General features: G+C 37.6%; 1 protein-coding gene across 3 annotated transcripts in view; it reads left to right on the forward strand.

The window, feature by feature from the left end:
* The window catches only part of LOC150092739 (C2 domain-containing protein 5), a 615,319-nt gene that overhangs the window by 45,971 nt on the left and 553,343 nt on the right, over positions 1-16,005 (forward strand). For 2 of the 3 annotated variants that reach the window (XM_090414825.1, XM_090414824.1), the window contains exon 5: positions 108-238. In XM_090414825.1, the coding sequence (XP_090270951.1) occupies positions 108-238 (131 nt within the window). The remainder of the gene's footprint in view (positions 1-107; positions 239-16,005) is intronic. The other variant, XM_090414826.1, reaches the window with a different exon arrangement.

Here is a 16,005-nt window from a genome sequence, read left to right on the forward strand (position 1 = left end):
AGTCACTTCGGTTGTGCAAAGTCTATACATAATCATAGTGACTTGTTTATTTGACATTTCTTCTGTAATTAACATGTGATGAAAGTACATTTTTTTTAAATTTATAGGATAATGGATTATGATACATACAGTGCAAATGATGCTATAGGAAAGGTATATATCGATCTGAATCCACTCTTGGGTAAGGAAGCAGGATCTTTAATTTCTGGATGGTTTCCTGTCTATGATACAATGCATGGTATGTTAGAAATGTATATTTAGTTGAATTGATTTTGTATATGCTATTATTGTAATGCTTTGTGGTGATAGATTTTTTTTCATTTCATTCCATTTTTCACTCAGGTTGCATTGTTGGCCACAATTCCATCATTAAAGCAAATAAATATGTGACATTGTTATTAGTTGTCAGGAAATAGCACACTGTATAACAGAATGCTGAATATATATTTTTATTATAGATAATGTTTATATGTAATTTACTAGGGTAATGTTTTTTCTGTTATGAGAAAAATGAATTTATTATATAGTATTTGAAAGTTTATTTTGCACTTGGTTAGACTATAATAAATTTAGTTTAGTCCTTTATCCAAGTGTGAGCAAACAAAGTTTGCACCTGAAAATATCTTCAGGACTGAGGAAAGGTAGTGCAACACCAGGCAACTCGTAGCAAACGTGGACCAAGCTCTCATCACTATTTGTCTCAGTATCTCCAATAATGCAAAGCACATCTCCTTGCAGACATATATACTGCTATGCATTAAGGGAAGGGCCACTGTCCAGACCAGTTTCAACCTTTATTGAGGTCTTGTCAGTCGGAGCCAGGCCCAGAGGTGGAGATACCAAGGCAGAAGCAATGGAGAGGTCATCTTTACCTATAGGAGTTGGCCACCTTATTATTAAATTACTCTGGATTTAGAGAAAGATGTTGGAAGTTTATTTTGCACTTGGTTAGACTATAATAGCTTGGTCCATCTTTGCTCCGAGTTGCCTGGTGTTGCACTACCTTTCCTCAGTCCTGAAGATATTTTTAGGCGCAAACTTTGTTTGCTCACACTTGGATAAAGGATTAAACTAAATTTATTATATAGTATTTGTGTAATTTTTCATGCTATCTTCTGCCAAGTCATGGGATTCTCCCACATTTCAGGAAAATAAAAGAATGTGTATGTGCAGTATGCAAATTTTGCAGTCTGTGTAGGATATCAGTGGTTTGCTTGGAAGTAATTTTGAATTTGTATGGTGAATATACAGAAAGAGTTGAAATGCATTTGAGAACTAAAAATAGGGCTAAAATAAAACTAATACCTTTTACTCCACAAAGGGCACTTGCAGAGTTCCTTCATCCTAAACTATTGAAGACAGATAGGCATCCAGTCTCCATCATTCACGCTTTCATTGACAGTGAACCCAAGCTATCAATGAATTGTGACTTTTCGGGGGGGGGGGGGGAGAGTAGACTGCTGGTGTCAAAACTAACAATTTATGTAGGTTTTTTACTCTGCATTTTTGCACCTAATGAATATGCCAGGAGCAATTAAAGTCAACTTTTGTTCTGATGAGTTAAGCACTGAGTTATTATGTCAATTTCAGAATGATTGTGACGAAATAGTCTTATACTGTTTAGGGCCAATGTTTCCTCTAAGCCGTGCACTTGTGCATGCTCACAGGGATCAAAAAGGGAGAATACACATCTAGTAACTGTGCACACAAAATTTTTGCTTTTAGAATTTCTAATTCACAGTTAATAATTTTCGAGCCAATTATTATTATTACTATTATTATTATTACGGGTATCTCCATGGAGTCAGTAGACTCATCGCGGGAGACCCAAGCTAGCAAAACAATATCTGTCATATCTCTTCTTGAATTCATTTACAGATGAAGAGCTCACAACAAAGTCAGGCAATGAATTCCACTCATTCACCACCCTCCAGGCAAAAAACCTTGTTCTGACACCTTTGTTAACCACACTCTTCTTTAATTTCCAGAGATGACCTCTTGTTCTTCCATCACTATCACACAGCTGAAACATTTCCCCTGCATCAATCCTATAAAAACCTTTTAGTAATTTGAATGTTTCTATCATATCCCCTCTTCTTCGCCTATCAACCAATCTCTGCAATCCACAAGCTCTCAATCTATCAATGTAGGGAGCATTTTTTATATCACTCACCAACTTGGTCACTCTTCTCTGAACCCTCTCCACAGCCTCCTCATCTCCAAGGAATCCAGGTGACCAGACCTGAGCACAGTAATCCAAATGTGGAAGTATCAATGCTTTATAAAGGGGAATAATAACCTCTTTATCTCTGGATGTCAGTGTGTTCCTCAACAACCAAGTAATCCTATGTGCAATCTTGGACACCTTAGCAATGTGTCCTCTGAACTTCATCTCCTTATCTACCAATACCCCTAAGTCCCTAGCCTCATCAATCTCTTGGAGTACCTTTCCATCGATGTAGTACACAGCTGGTAATCTTTTAATCCCAAAATGCAAGACTTTACACTTTTCCACATTGAACTGACATCCATTTTCTTTTGCCCATTTTACCAGCTTATTTAAATCCTCCTGCAAACTTTCAACATCAGCTTGATTTTTTATTGCACTACACAACTTTGCATCATCAGCAAACAACTGAATATCTCCCTTTAAGCCGTTTCCTATATCATTTATATACAAATTAAACAACATTGGCCCAAGCACAGAGCCCTGAGGCACACCACTGGTCACCTGCCTCATTCTGGACTCGGCTCCTCCATACACCACCTTATGGTATCTCTCCCTGAGCCATTCTCCTATCCATATCACCAATTTAATATCCATTCCCATCTGCTCCAATTTGCGTAACAGTGTTCTATGGGGTATCCTGTCAAAAGCCTTAGCAAAATCCAGAAGTACCACTGTGTAGCCAGTTCCTTTGTCCAACTCTGATGTTATTCTATTATGGATAGTTAATAGATTGCTAAGGCAGGATCTACCTTTAACAAAACCATGTTGGCCTCTATAGAGTATCATATCCTGATCCACCCATTCTTGAATTTTGTCTTTAACCAACTTTTCCAATACTTTTACCACTACTCCTGAGATGGTGATTGGTCTGTAATTCAATACTGCAGTTTTAGAGCCACCCTTATGTAAAGGAACCACTTTGCCTAACTTCCACTCCCTAGGGACCATACCAGAGTTCAAACTTAAATTAAATATCCAGGTAAGAGGGGTTGACAATTCATTTGCACATTCACGCAACACCCGAGCTGATATTCCATCTAAGCCTACCGCAGTGTTTGCATTTAAGTTTCGCAATATATTTAATACCTCTGATTCTTTAGCTTCAATTCTCACATTAGGTATTGCTATAGGTATAGAGATATCCTCACTTGGGTGATAGACTTTTGAGAAGTGATCACTCAGTAACTCGACTATTACATCTGATTTTGTCACCTCAATACCATCAGCACCCACTAAGGTTATCCTTCCGAAGTCATTCTTCCTCTTACTTGCCACATAGCGGAAGAACTCTTTGGGATTACCCTTGATCTCTTTGGCTAAGGTCTTCTCATAATCTGATTTAGCTTTTCTTACTATGCTGGTAACCTTCCTAGCTTGAGCCTTGTACTGCTCATGGGTGTCCTGATCGCCCTTCTCCTTGTAAATTCTCCATAACATTTTCTTTTTTTGTAGTTCAAGCTTGATACTACTGCTCATCCATCTAATGCCTGCCTTGTTTGACCTCCTGACCATGGGGACACAATCTGATATTGCTTTCCTCAGATCCCCGCTGATTTTATCCCAAGCACTGCTAACATCTTTCCCTTGCAATATGTTCTGCCATGGGATGGCTGCAAGCTCACTCCGAAGCTTGTTATAATTGCCTAACCTGTAGTTTCGTACATACCCCTTCTTAATAGAAAAATCCACAGATTTTGCAACCTCCCAAGTCAATACCACATGATCGCTTTCACCAACTGGAGGTAACGAGGTCACCTTACTTAAGCATATAACCTCTGAACCAATAACCAGGTCCAACACTCTCACACCACGTGTCCCTTCAGTTACGTGCTGTTTCAAGTAATTATCTCGTAGCAGATGTATGAACTCCATTTCCTTTTTGCTACGTGATATTTCCTCCTTCCAATTGATATCACCATAATTAAAATCCCCCATAATAATCACTAAGCCTTCACTCATTGCACTAAGTTGCTGATGCATGAATTCAATATCTCCCCCTGTACTCCCTGGCCTATAGCAGCATCCAACTGTATATTTGGTTGCGTTGGTCACTATTTCGCACCAGACTGCCTCAAATGAACTCTCATTCACATGTCTATCATCATGATATACTACTTTCTTTGGCTGCAACACATCAGCTATCATCAACAGTACTCCTCCTCCTGTTCTATCTTCTCTATCCTCCCTGAAAATACTGTACCCATCACATTCAATTCCAGTGACCACATCTTCTGCTGACAGCCAAGTTTCACTAATGCCTACAACTTTTGGTGAGATTTCACTGACTAATGCCAAAAATTCTTCTCTCTTATTTCTAATGCTTCTAGCATTGGTATACAAAAATTGCAGATTCCCTCTAGATCTTGTACCGGCTTTAGAACTGATATATAAGTCACTAACTACCGTAGTCCTATGCCGATTTTTTTCCCCTCTCTTCTGCAATTTATTCTGCCTATAAGGATCAATAAATACACAATCAGTGCTAAAGTTTCTCTCTCTTACACTCAACCTTTTCAATATTAGTTTCCCTGCCCAATAACTTCAACCTGTTCAGAAAACAATAACTTCTTCAATCTCTTATGTCCTTCCATGTTAAGATGCAGTCCATCTCTAGCATACAACTGCCTTTTTCCTTCAAACACACTCCAAACATCAACAAACTCCAGACCTCTTTTTCTGCACATTCTTGCAATCATATCATTCATTATCATTGCTCGTCTACTTAACTCGTAATTGTCAAAACGAGGCAGCACACACACTATTCTCCCATTGACACTTTTCCTCTTCACAATATCTAATAATGTTCTTAAATCTTTTCCTACCCGATTTATACTACCTCTCAGGTCATTCGTACCCACCATAACTATCATCTTGTCTGTTTCATGCCCTCTCTTTATTGCTAAAGCCACTCTTTCTATTGTACCATCAGCCAAGCACTCCTCATGCATACCACTCTCCATACCCTTAATCATGGAATCACCATATATTTTACCACTATTAACTTCATTCAAGTTCACACTCATGGACTCATTCTCTACACTATTCAGCATGACTCTCCCAGCTTCATTACTCAACTCTCTATTACTTACCCCCCCACTCTCACTACATCTCATTTCTTCTTGGCTACTTGTGGTTTTATTATGTTGACTCCCAATCACTCCCATACTATTTATTACTGAATCATTCACCAAAGACTCACCCATATGTAATCCTGTTCTAGTTACTTCAGCTAAAGTAATCTCTATAGTCCTAATTTCTCTGTTTAACACATTAAACTCAGCTTTAACTTCCAGTATCTCCTTACCGATCACTTCCACTTCCTCATGAAGAAGATGAAGGTCATTTTTCATTTTCATAAACTCCCGCCGAAGTTCTTCCGCTACGGTCCCGATGTCAGCTTCCATTCCTAAACGCTCCAGCCTATCCCGACACTTCTCACATACGTCGACATTTTCTTTCTTTTCATTTTGCCAGACCGACCACAGATCCTTCACATTTTTCGGTGCATACATGTAGCAGTTTCCGCAACGCATCCATTGCGAAAAATCTAACGCTGAGCCAGCCTTTCGTGTAGTAGTAGAAGTCCTGCGTGCCGCTGACGTACGTTTCTTGTTGGACGCCATCTTTACACGTTGATATAGTGATACAAACGGCAGTGAAAACACAATATATACACCACAGTTCTAAACAATAATACCACTGAAGGACACTTGTTTCTAACCGATGCACAATTTTAGCACAATTTGTGACAAAAAGCCACACTATATTTAACTTTAAAAACACGTTTTCTAGACTAGCTAAACTCGACCGCCACATTTACCAAGGACACTAGCGCATAGCACACTAGGACACTAGTTATAAAAACGAATTATGTGATAAATTATACTTGTGACTTATTTTTAGTAATTTCTCCAATGTTTCCACTCCAATATTACTCTACATCATTCCAACTCAATACACTGTAATTAGTCACTTTTAGTTTGTTCTGTGTGGGCAAACTGACTCTGACATCAGCAAGTTGCACAAGAATATTTGTTTCAAGTGTCTCTGTCTAGACAGTACACTCACTTGAACTCGTGCAAACAGTGATGGATTTTGCAGCTACATGGATTTAAGTGAATTAATTTAGTGCTCATAATTTTATAGGTTACAGCTAAATGTTATAGCTAGATAGGTTATAGCTAAATGCTGTAAGTTTTTCATGTAGTACTATCATATCCTGTGCACTTTTTGAGGGTACATGTCAAGAATTTGATGATGATGATGATAAGCCAGATGAAAAAAAAAAGGCAACATCAATATGAGAAATGTTACATTAGTAATTTTAGTTCGTTAAACCCTCAAAATGTCACTGTTGAAATTAAAGAGAAAAATAACTGCAAATTCATTTAAATTTGAGTGGCTGGATAAATGTGACATAATTTGTTTATAAACTGCACGTGTATGTAGTATTTAAGTAGCTGAAGGAGTAAACATTTTGTTTGCTGTTATAGAAATAATTAGCATGCAATGTACAAGATCTTTTGGTCTTGTTATACCAAATTAAGAGTTTGTGCCCTGTGACTTTCACTTGTTATCACAAGCTACTGCACACATTGAGTCCAAGGCTGGAAATTTGTGCACATAGTCTATAAATCTTCTTTGATTTATAGGCATTTAACTGAGCCTTTTAAGTTTTTTGCCTTTCACTGTCAATTTTTGACATAGGCAGTCTAAGATGATGTTTTATTTTATTTTATTTTTCACAATTTCCAAAATGATGAGATCAAATCACTATACATAATTTTTTACTTTAAACTGCAATGTAAAAAAAAGATGTGTTAGCTGTGCAACCAATGATTTCTAAAATACTTATATTGCCTAAAAGTTAATTTTTCATGTATCATTACCAGACTGTACCTTTTTTTTTGGACTGTTAATTCTCATTGGTAAGTAGGAACCCATTTCATACTAGTGGTATGCAAGTTAAGAGTTAAATAAAAGCCACCAACATAACAGGAAGGGTGGTATAAATTGGAAAATGCATTGTATTCCTATTAGGACAAAAGTGTCATGTTGGGGAAAAAAAAAAGTGAATTTAATCAGTCAGCTTAAACAGATTCCATTGTAAGTGCTGCAGCAAAATAAGTTAGTTTTATATTTATTGTTTGAATATATTATATAGTTTTAGATTGAGGGTTTAGATTTTAGATAGTTGCTGTGTGTGATAGTTGATTGGTACACAGTATTTGGTTAAATTTTTTAGGCTGTGTATTATTTTAGAGTGAAATTAACGATAAAATAACGCATGGTAAGATAGTGAAAGTGAATGATAGGGAAAAAGTGATGCAAAATTTGAAAGCAGGTTGATGAAGATGAGGCAAGAGATAAAGTGTATATGAAAATGAAGAGAATTGTAGAATATAAGGACTATACAGAGCAAGGAAAGGATCTGAGCAAGGAAATAATATGTAGAAGAGCAGAAGAGTAAAGAAGGCGAGATTGAAGGAGTACTTATGAACTGAGAAGTAAATAGCACAATTGAGAAGAATTAGAGAACAGGAGTGCAAGATAGCAGGGAAACTATGGGAGTCAGAGTGAATGGAGAGCACACAGCGTGAGAAAGGCTGATGCTTGAAGAGAAAATTAATACTGAGTAGACAAGAATGAAATGGCACAGCATGGAAGGTGGGAGGAGAATTTGGATCTTGAGAGGGTTCTGAGATGGGTAATGAACAAGAAATGACTATGGGAATGCATGGAGGAGTCACATTTAAGAAGTGGTATCAGTGGAGCTTTTTATAGACTCAGAAATGAACCATTATGTTTGTATACATATGCTAGAAGAATCAGGAATAAGGTAACAAAATTGTTGCATTGATTGAGTTCCTTCATTCAAAATTGTTAGAATAAATGAGTTGGATAAGTGACATCATGGCTCAAATAGATGGCATGATGTTTTTGTGAAGATAGAAAAGGCAAAAAAAAAAAAGTGGTGGAATGATTTTGTTTATAGAAAAGTTGTTCCCATGCAAGGTAGAAATAGTAGTAGTGATTTTGAGGCATTATGGAGTGAAGTAGAGGTGGATAGAATGGAATACTTGGGTTTGATAGTACTATAGATCTGGAATTTGGAGGATATTTGGATCATTATAGGTGATTTAAATTGTGGTAATATAGATTGGGATGACAAGATAGCATTGGTGGAATGCTATCTTGTCATCCCAATCAAAAAGTAAAGAAAATGAATTTCTTGAGTTTTTGAGGGACAACTACCCTAGGCAATATACGAGGGCTGTTCAATAAGTAATAAGACTAATTTTACTGTCGCGAAACCACTCATCACAATATTAATTTCTGTGGAATAAAGAAATGTTGCTGTCTGTATTAACAAAAGAGGTTGATAGATGGCGTATACGGGCTGATGTGCCAGAGTGTCACGTGAGTAAACGCAAGCTTGTTTCGGCGCACCTACGAGCCGCGACCAGTCGTCGAAATGGAAGCATCCTTGGAACAGCGTTATGCGATTAAATTTTGTGTGCGTTTGCAAAAATCGGCATCGGACACTTTTAACATGATACACAAAGCTTTCCACGATGAAGCAATGTTCGAGGGCAAGTGTTTTTCGCTGGCTTAAAACTTTTAAGGAAGGAAGGCAAAATGTGGAAGATCTTGAACGTCAGGGAAGACATTCAACGTCCATCACAGAGACAATGATCAACACAGCAGCGATTATCATCAAGGAGGATCGCAGAATTACAGTATGCCAGCTGCATGTTGTCCTGAATATTTCTGTAGGAAGTGTTCACTCATTCATGGCTGAACATTTGGGACTGAAACGTGTTTGCGCCCGATGGATTCCCAAACTCTTGACACCGGAGCAAATGCCGCATCGAGTGGATGTGTGCACAGAATGGAAAGAAAGACTGGAACAAGAAGGCGACAACTTCTTAAAATGCATCATTACAGCAGATGAAGCTTGGTTGTATCACTATGACCCTACAATGAAACAACAAAGCAGTGAATGGAAGCATCCATCTTCGCCTATCCCCAAGAAAGCAAAAACTGTAAAATCGGCTGGTCAAGTTATGACCATAATGTTTTTTTGACTATGAAGGCATTGTTTATCAACACGCTGTAGAACCCGGGAATACTGTAAACGGCTCATACTATGCGGATGTTTTACGGACAATGGTACAGCATGTCAAAAGGAAGCGTCCATTGCTGAAGAATGGCTTCTTATTGCACCACGATAATGCAAGGCCACATATTGCTGGTTGGGTAGTGGACGTTTTGCAGAAGAACAACATAGATATCCTACCACACCCTCCATACAGTCCTGATCTCGCACCGTGCGATTTCTGGCTGTTTCCTCAGCTCAAGAAACCACTAAGAGGCCGCCATTTCAAAAGCAACAAAGCATGTGTAAAAGCTGCGGAGGCGGTTTTGAAAGAACTCTCAAAAAGAGGACTTTCACATGTGTTTAAGAAGTGGACGCAACGTTGGGACAAATGCATTGCGTCTCACGGTAGTTATTTCAAAAAAAACCATGTAAATGATGACGATTAAAGGTAATCTATTTTCTGTATAAATATAGTCTTATAACTTATTGAACAGCCTACGTATAACAAAGGACATGTGAGGATCAAGGGCTTAGATTTGATTATCTCATCAGAGGATGTCATTATTCTTCTGATAACCAGGATGGTTGCCAGCTATATGAGGACTTCTGAGAGGAAAAGATATATGTGTAACTACAAGACTGGTGATTATGAAAAGCTCAGGAAACAGCTTGCAGATGTATCATGAAATGAGGAATTGGGTGGAATCAAAATCAGTGGTGTTGAGTGGCTGTTCAAGAACTATCTAGCAAAAGCAATGTCTAAATAGTAGCAACGATTTTGAGGCATTATGGAGTAAAGTAGAGGTGGATAGAATGAAACACTTGGTTTTGATTTTGCTATAAATCTGTTAAAAACTGATTGTCAGCCGTGCATGGGAATCTTTGAAAAAGTGCTTAAATGAGGCAGAATCTGAATGTATTCCTACTGTTCGAAGAATAAATGGGTTGGGAGTGAAATGAATGCGCAACCTTATTAAGCAAGAGATCCATAAGAAGATGATGATGATGTGGAAAAGAATATCATGAAAATAAGAGTGAGAGGAGTTATGAAATATACTGAGCTTTGGCCAGAAAAATAACGAGTATTGTTTGGAAAGATATATCAGAGTATGAAAAGAAATTGGCTATGCAAGATAAAATTTTTTTATTGTTATACCACAAGCAAAAGAAACAATGAATGTGAAAGAATAACTTTATTGAAAGCAGATGGTACCCTAGTGTCAGAAGCTAGTGAGATTGTTCAATTAATGAGTGCTCACTCTGATAAGATATATCGGCAAGGTGTATATAACATGGTGCATAGTGCTACTGCTACATTGAATGAAGAGTTAGAGTTGCATGAAAATGAAGTTGAAGACCTGTTGTGTAACCTAGATAAGAATTTCTCAATTAGGGATAGATGGCATATCAGTATGTTTGCTTAAAGGAATGTTCATCAGAATTGGTTAGGCCTTTCACATGTTTGTATAACTTGAGCTCAGGAATGATACCGCAGGAATGGAAAGAATGTATGATAGTTTCATTGTACAAGCAAGAGTGGTGCAAAAACTGTGTGTCTCACTACCAACCTATCAGTATCTCTGGTGTGGTAATAAAGATTTTAGAATAGTTGGTAAGAACTCGCATATGGAAATGGATAGACAAACAAGCTATACTCTGCAAGGAGCAGCATGAATTTAATAAAGGAAGGTCATGTTTTAGCAATTTGCTCATATTTTATAACAATGTGTTATGGTTGAGTTGGATAAAGGTAATGGATATTGGAAGTTTATTTTGCACGTGGTTAGACTATAATAAATTTAGTTTAATCCTTTATCCAAGTGTAAGCAAACAAAGTTTGCGCCTGATAATATCTTCAGGACTGAGGTAAGGTGGTACATCCCTTGGCAACTCGTAGCAATGGTGGACCGAGCTCTCATCTCTCCTTGTTTCATTATCTCCTATAATGCAAAGCACATCCTCTTGCAGACATGTATACTGCTAGGCATTAAGGGAAGGGCCACTACCCAGACCCGTCTTTATTGAGGTCTCGTCAGTGGGAGGCAGACCCAAAGTGGTGATACTAAGGCAGAAGCAGTGGAGAGGTCACATTTACCTATACGAGTTGCCAACTGGTGTATCACCTTATCATTAAATTACTCTGGATTTAGAGAAAGATGTTGGAAGTTTATTTTGCCTTTGGTTAGACTATAATCAATTTAGTTTAATCCTTTATCCAAGTGTAAGCAAACAAAGTTTGCGCCTGAAAATGTCTTCAGGACTGAGGTAAGGTGGTACATCCTTTGGCAACTCGTAGCAAAGGTGGACCAAGATCTCATCACTCCTTGTCTCAGTATCTCCCATAATGCAAAACACTTCTCCTTACGGACATGTATACTGCTATGCATTAAGGGAAGGGCCACTACCCAGGCCAGTTTCAACTTTTATTGAGGTCTCGTCAGTGGGAGACAGACCCAAAATAAACTTTCAACATGTTTCTCTAAATCCAGAGTAATTTAATAATAAGGTGGTACACTGGTTGGCAACTTGTATAGGTAAATATGGGTTACTTCTCTATTGCTTCTGCCTTAGTATCACCACTTTGGGTTTACTTCCCACTGACGAGACCTCAGTAAAGGTCTAAACCGGTCTGGGTAGTGGCCCTTCCCTTAATGTATGGCAGTTTAGATGTCTGCAAGGAGATTTGCATTATGGGAGATACTGAGACGAGTGATGAGAGCTTGGTCCACCTTTGTTATGAGTTGCCAAGGGATGTACCACCTTACCTCAGTCCTGAAGATATTTTCAGGCACAAACTTTGTTTGCTTACACTTGGTTTATTATAGTCTAACCAAGTGCAAAATAAACTTTCAACATCTTTCTCTAAATCCAGAGTAATTTAATAATAAGGTGGTACACCAGATCGCAACTTTTATAGGTAAATATGACCTCTCTATTGCTTCTGCCTTAGTATCACCACTTTGGGTCTGCCTCCCACTGACGAGACCTCAATAAAGGTCGAAACTGGTCTGGGTAGTGGCGCTTCCCTTAATGCATAGCAGTATATATGTCCGCAAGGAGATGTGCTTTGCATTATTGGAGATACTGAGACAAGTAGTGATGAGAGCTTGGTCCACCTTTGCTATGAGTTGCCAAGGGATGTACCACCTTATCTCAGTCCTGAAGATATTTTCAGGTGCAAACTTTGTTTGCTTACACTTGGATAAAGGATTAAACTAAATTTATTATGGTAATGGCTCTCCATTCAGGATCTAAATAAATAATTTAGATCCTGAATGGAGAGCTTTACAAGTAAATTCTTTATTCAGGGTTTAACATGATAAATACTACTAATTAAGAAGATATCTGCACATCAGCTAATAATTATGAAGTATTATTTTATGTTATGTAATAATGTGTGGTCCATGTGTGCCATACAGTGAGAGTTATTCCTGCATAATTGAAATGAGAAGCAGAGAATTTTGTGTCAAAATAGTAAGAATTGTGTAAGGGAATTATTAAGTTATTTGTAATTTCCATTAAGCTGTCTAGTACATTACGAAATTCTGAGAAAAATAGTAATCCAGAATAATCGCATATAATCTGTACGAGTCGAGCGTAACGATGGAGGCTATACCTATGCGGAAAATGACGTCAGAACGGCTACCTGGAATAATGTAACCTAACAGATTAGGGAGAGTGTAGGATCACCCAAGGGGCATGAACGATGGGGTTTGTGGGTGAAAACCACATCGAATAGAGGGTGCCCGAAAAGGGTGAATAAAAGATGAAGCGCGCCATTTTACAAGAGCTTTTTCCTTTTCGGTTCCTGGATTTGAGTTTTAGGTGGTTTGTCGGGGGAGTCATGAGAGAGCGGTGGATCGACTACGGTGATGACGGATGGCGGGTTCTTTTCTTTAGAATGCTTGAAGATTTCCAAGCAGAGCTGATCGCGATATGATGGTCTATGCGGAATCGAGCCTTAGCAGAATGTCCCATTGGAGAAAGTTTCCTGTGGAGCGATAGACAGCACGCCAGAGTCGGAAACGATAAAAAGAAAAGTGTAGTGCATCGCCAGGCGAAAAGACAGCTGAAGAATATACAGTAAGGTAATTCAGATCTACATGAGATGGCGGCATGAAATCTGAAAGGATCCGGTAATGTAAAGATTTTCATTCTATGTTAAAAATCGCTAGGAAGAATAAGAAATTTGTGTATACTGTAAACTAAAGGGCATTAGTAGAGAACTTTTAAGTGAGCGTATGATTGAATTAATTAAGACCCTGTGGAACAAACAAGAATTGTTGATAGGCAGTATTTTGATTGAGAATGGCTAGGCTTGCTTAATGAAATTTAGAATTAAGATAGTTATTGATAGAGTATTAATGAAAGTGTTCAATGCATGTTCTGTGAATAACTTGTGAAAGGAATTATATCCTAGTAGTATTATGCTTACACTTAATCTTATCCTTTCGTAATTGAAGGATTTAGCATACTCAGATTCATTGTGATTTAGTTTCATCCTTAACTTCGAGTGAATTTTGATCCATTGAGTATTTGAACTTTCTTAACTGTAAATGTTTTATGTTTTTCCAATAAACATGTTTTGTACCTTATATCTGAGTTTATGCCCGATTACAAATTCAAACTACCAGTTATGAAATAGAACCTTTTGGCTGGAAGGAATTTAGATATAATTGCTTAAGTGAGATTCAAGTCACGACTGCTAACTGAATCTGCACAGCGCTAGCGTGAGATTAATTATTGTGTGTATCCCTTTTGAATTTAGAATTATTTCCCTGAACAAGAGTCTCCGCTGTTATAGGATGTTGGCTGGTGCAGCATAATAAAAATTTTGCCAATATCCGAAGAGGAGATAAATCTGAATTAATATTTTAAGGGCACGACAGTAGATTAGAAGGAGGGCTATTTAGAGGTAGAACAAGATATAAATATGGAGAAAACAGTGACATAACAATAGAGCAGCTGGTCGGGCTTAAATTGAGTAAGGTTAAAATAAGAAAGGATTAAATCAAGTAATAATCAATTAAGTATAAACTACCCTAAATAAATATCTAACAATGGCGCAGCCGACATAACAATACACTATGGTAATATTGGATTTTGCTATGGCATTTGATAGGATACCACACAAAAGGCTGTTGCATGAATTGGAGAATATGGGATTGGAATATAAACTCTTGACTTGGATCAGTGGATGGTTGACAGACATCAAAAAGTGGAATACGATGGGTGTGAATCTGCCAGATTTAAGGTGATCACTGGTGTACCTCAGGGTTCATTCCTCTGACCAATGTTGTTCAATCTATACATTAATGATGTTAGGAAGAGCCTAACAGGAGATGTTAGTAGTAATACTGATATCTGGTAGCATCAGGAATGCTACTGATATCCAGCACTTACAAAATGATTTGAATAGGCTAGAAATTTGGACAAATGAAAATGGCAATCAGTTTAATATGAGTAAGTGTAAAGTTATGCAGTTTGGCATGAAGAGATTTCCAGTGGCATGTTATATTATACAAGGGTGGTCTAAAAAGTTCTCAGCCTTGACCATAGATGGCAATACTATCAGCAAGATTTTTTTTTTCTAAGTTGGTACATCTATCATAAGTATCCATGTGAAATTGCAAGTCATCCTATCAAGTAGTTTGTTTTATACAGCTGTCTAAAGCAAAAGTGTTGCCTGTATCCCTTGAAATGGATAAAATTGAGTATCGTGCAGTTATAAAATTCTTTGTAAAAGAAGGTTTAATGGCAAAAGAAATTCATTCAAAGTTCATAAAAGTTTATGGGCACTCTTCTCCTTCGTTTTTGACAATTAAGAAATGGGCTGCCTGTATCCCTTGAAATGGATAAAATTGAGTATCATGCGGTTATAAAATTCTTTGTAAAAGAAGGTTTAATGGCAAAAGAAATTCATTCAAAGTTCATAAAAGTTTATGGGCACTCTTCTCCTTCGTTTTTGACAATTAAGAAATGGGCTGCCAAGTTTAAACATGGCCATACTAGCCTTGAAGATGATTCACGTGAAGGACGTCCAAAAAGTATAACAACACCAGAAATCATTGATCAAGTGCACGTTATGGTTGGATGACCAGCGAGTCAAAGTGTGTGAAATTGCTGAGAATATAGGCATTTCAAAAGAACATGTAGGATATATTTTTCATGAAGAATTGCAAATGAAAAAGCTTTGTGCAAGATGGGTGCCATGCGTGCTCACAGCAGATCAAAAATGCACTCGCATGAAAATCTCTGAACAGTGATTGGAGTATTTTAACAAGAATAAAAGTGATTTTGTGCATCCATTTATTACTATGGATGAGACTTGGATTCACCATTACACACCACAGTCCAAACAACAGTCACAACAGTGGACAGAAGCTGGTTGTTCAGAGAAATGGGCAGAGCTTTGCAGTAACCTATCCAAGAAAAGACAGCCAACATTGGCACATTATTAGAATCCTAGACAACAACATCAAAGAAGAGAATCAACAGAAAACTAACTTCTTCATAAATGCTGGGAAAAAAACTATTACAGATCAAGAAGTAGCAAACAATGGCAAAAAACTATTCAAACAACTCCAAACTTCAGGATAACAAGAGGACAAGACCCTCAATCAACTCCTAGAATGAATCCTAGAACAAACAAGAACATCTTCTCTGAAGAATT

This window comes from Typopeltis vanoorti, chromosome 25 (genome assembly GCF_054136105.1).
Source record: "Typopeltis vanoorti isolate ZY-2024b chromosome 25, IOZ_Tvanoo_1.0, whole genome shotgun sequence".
NCBI lineage: Eukaryota > Metazoa > Arthropoda > Arachnida > Uropygi > Thelyphonidae > Typopeltis > Typopeltis vanoorti.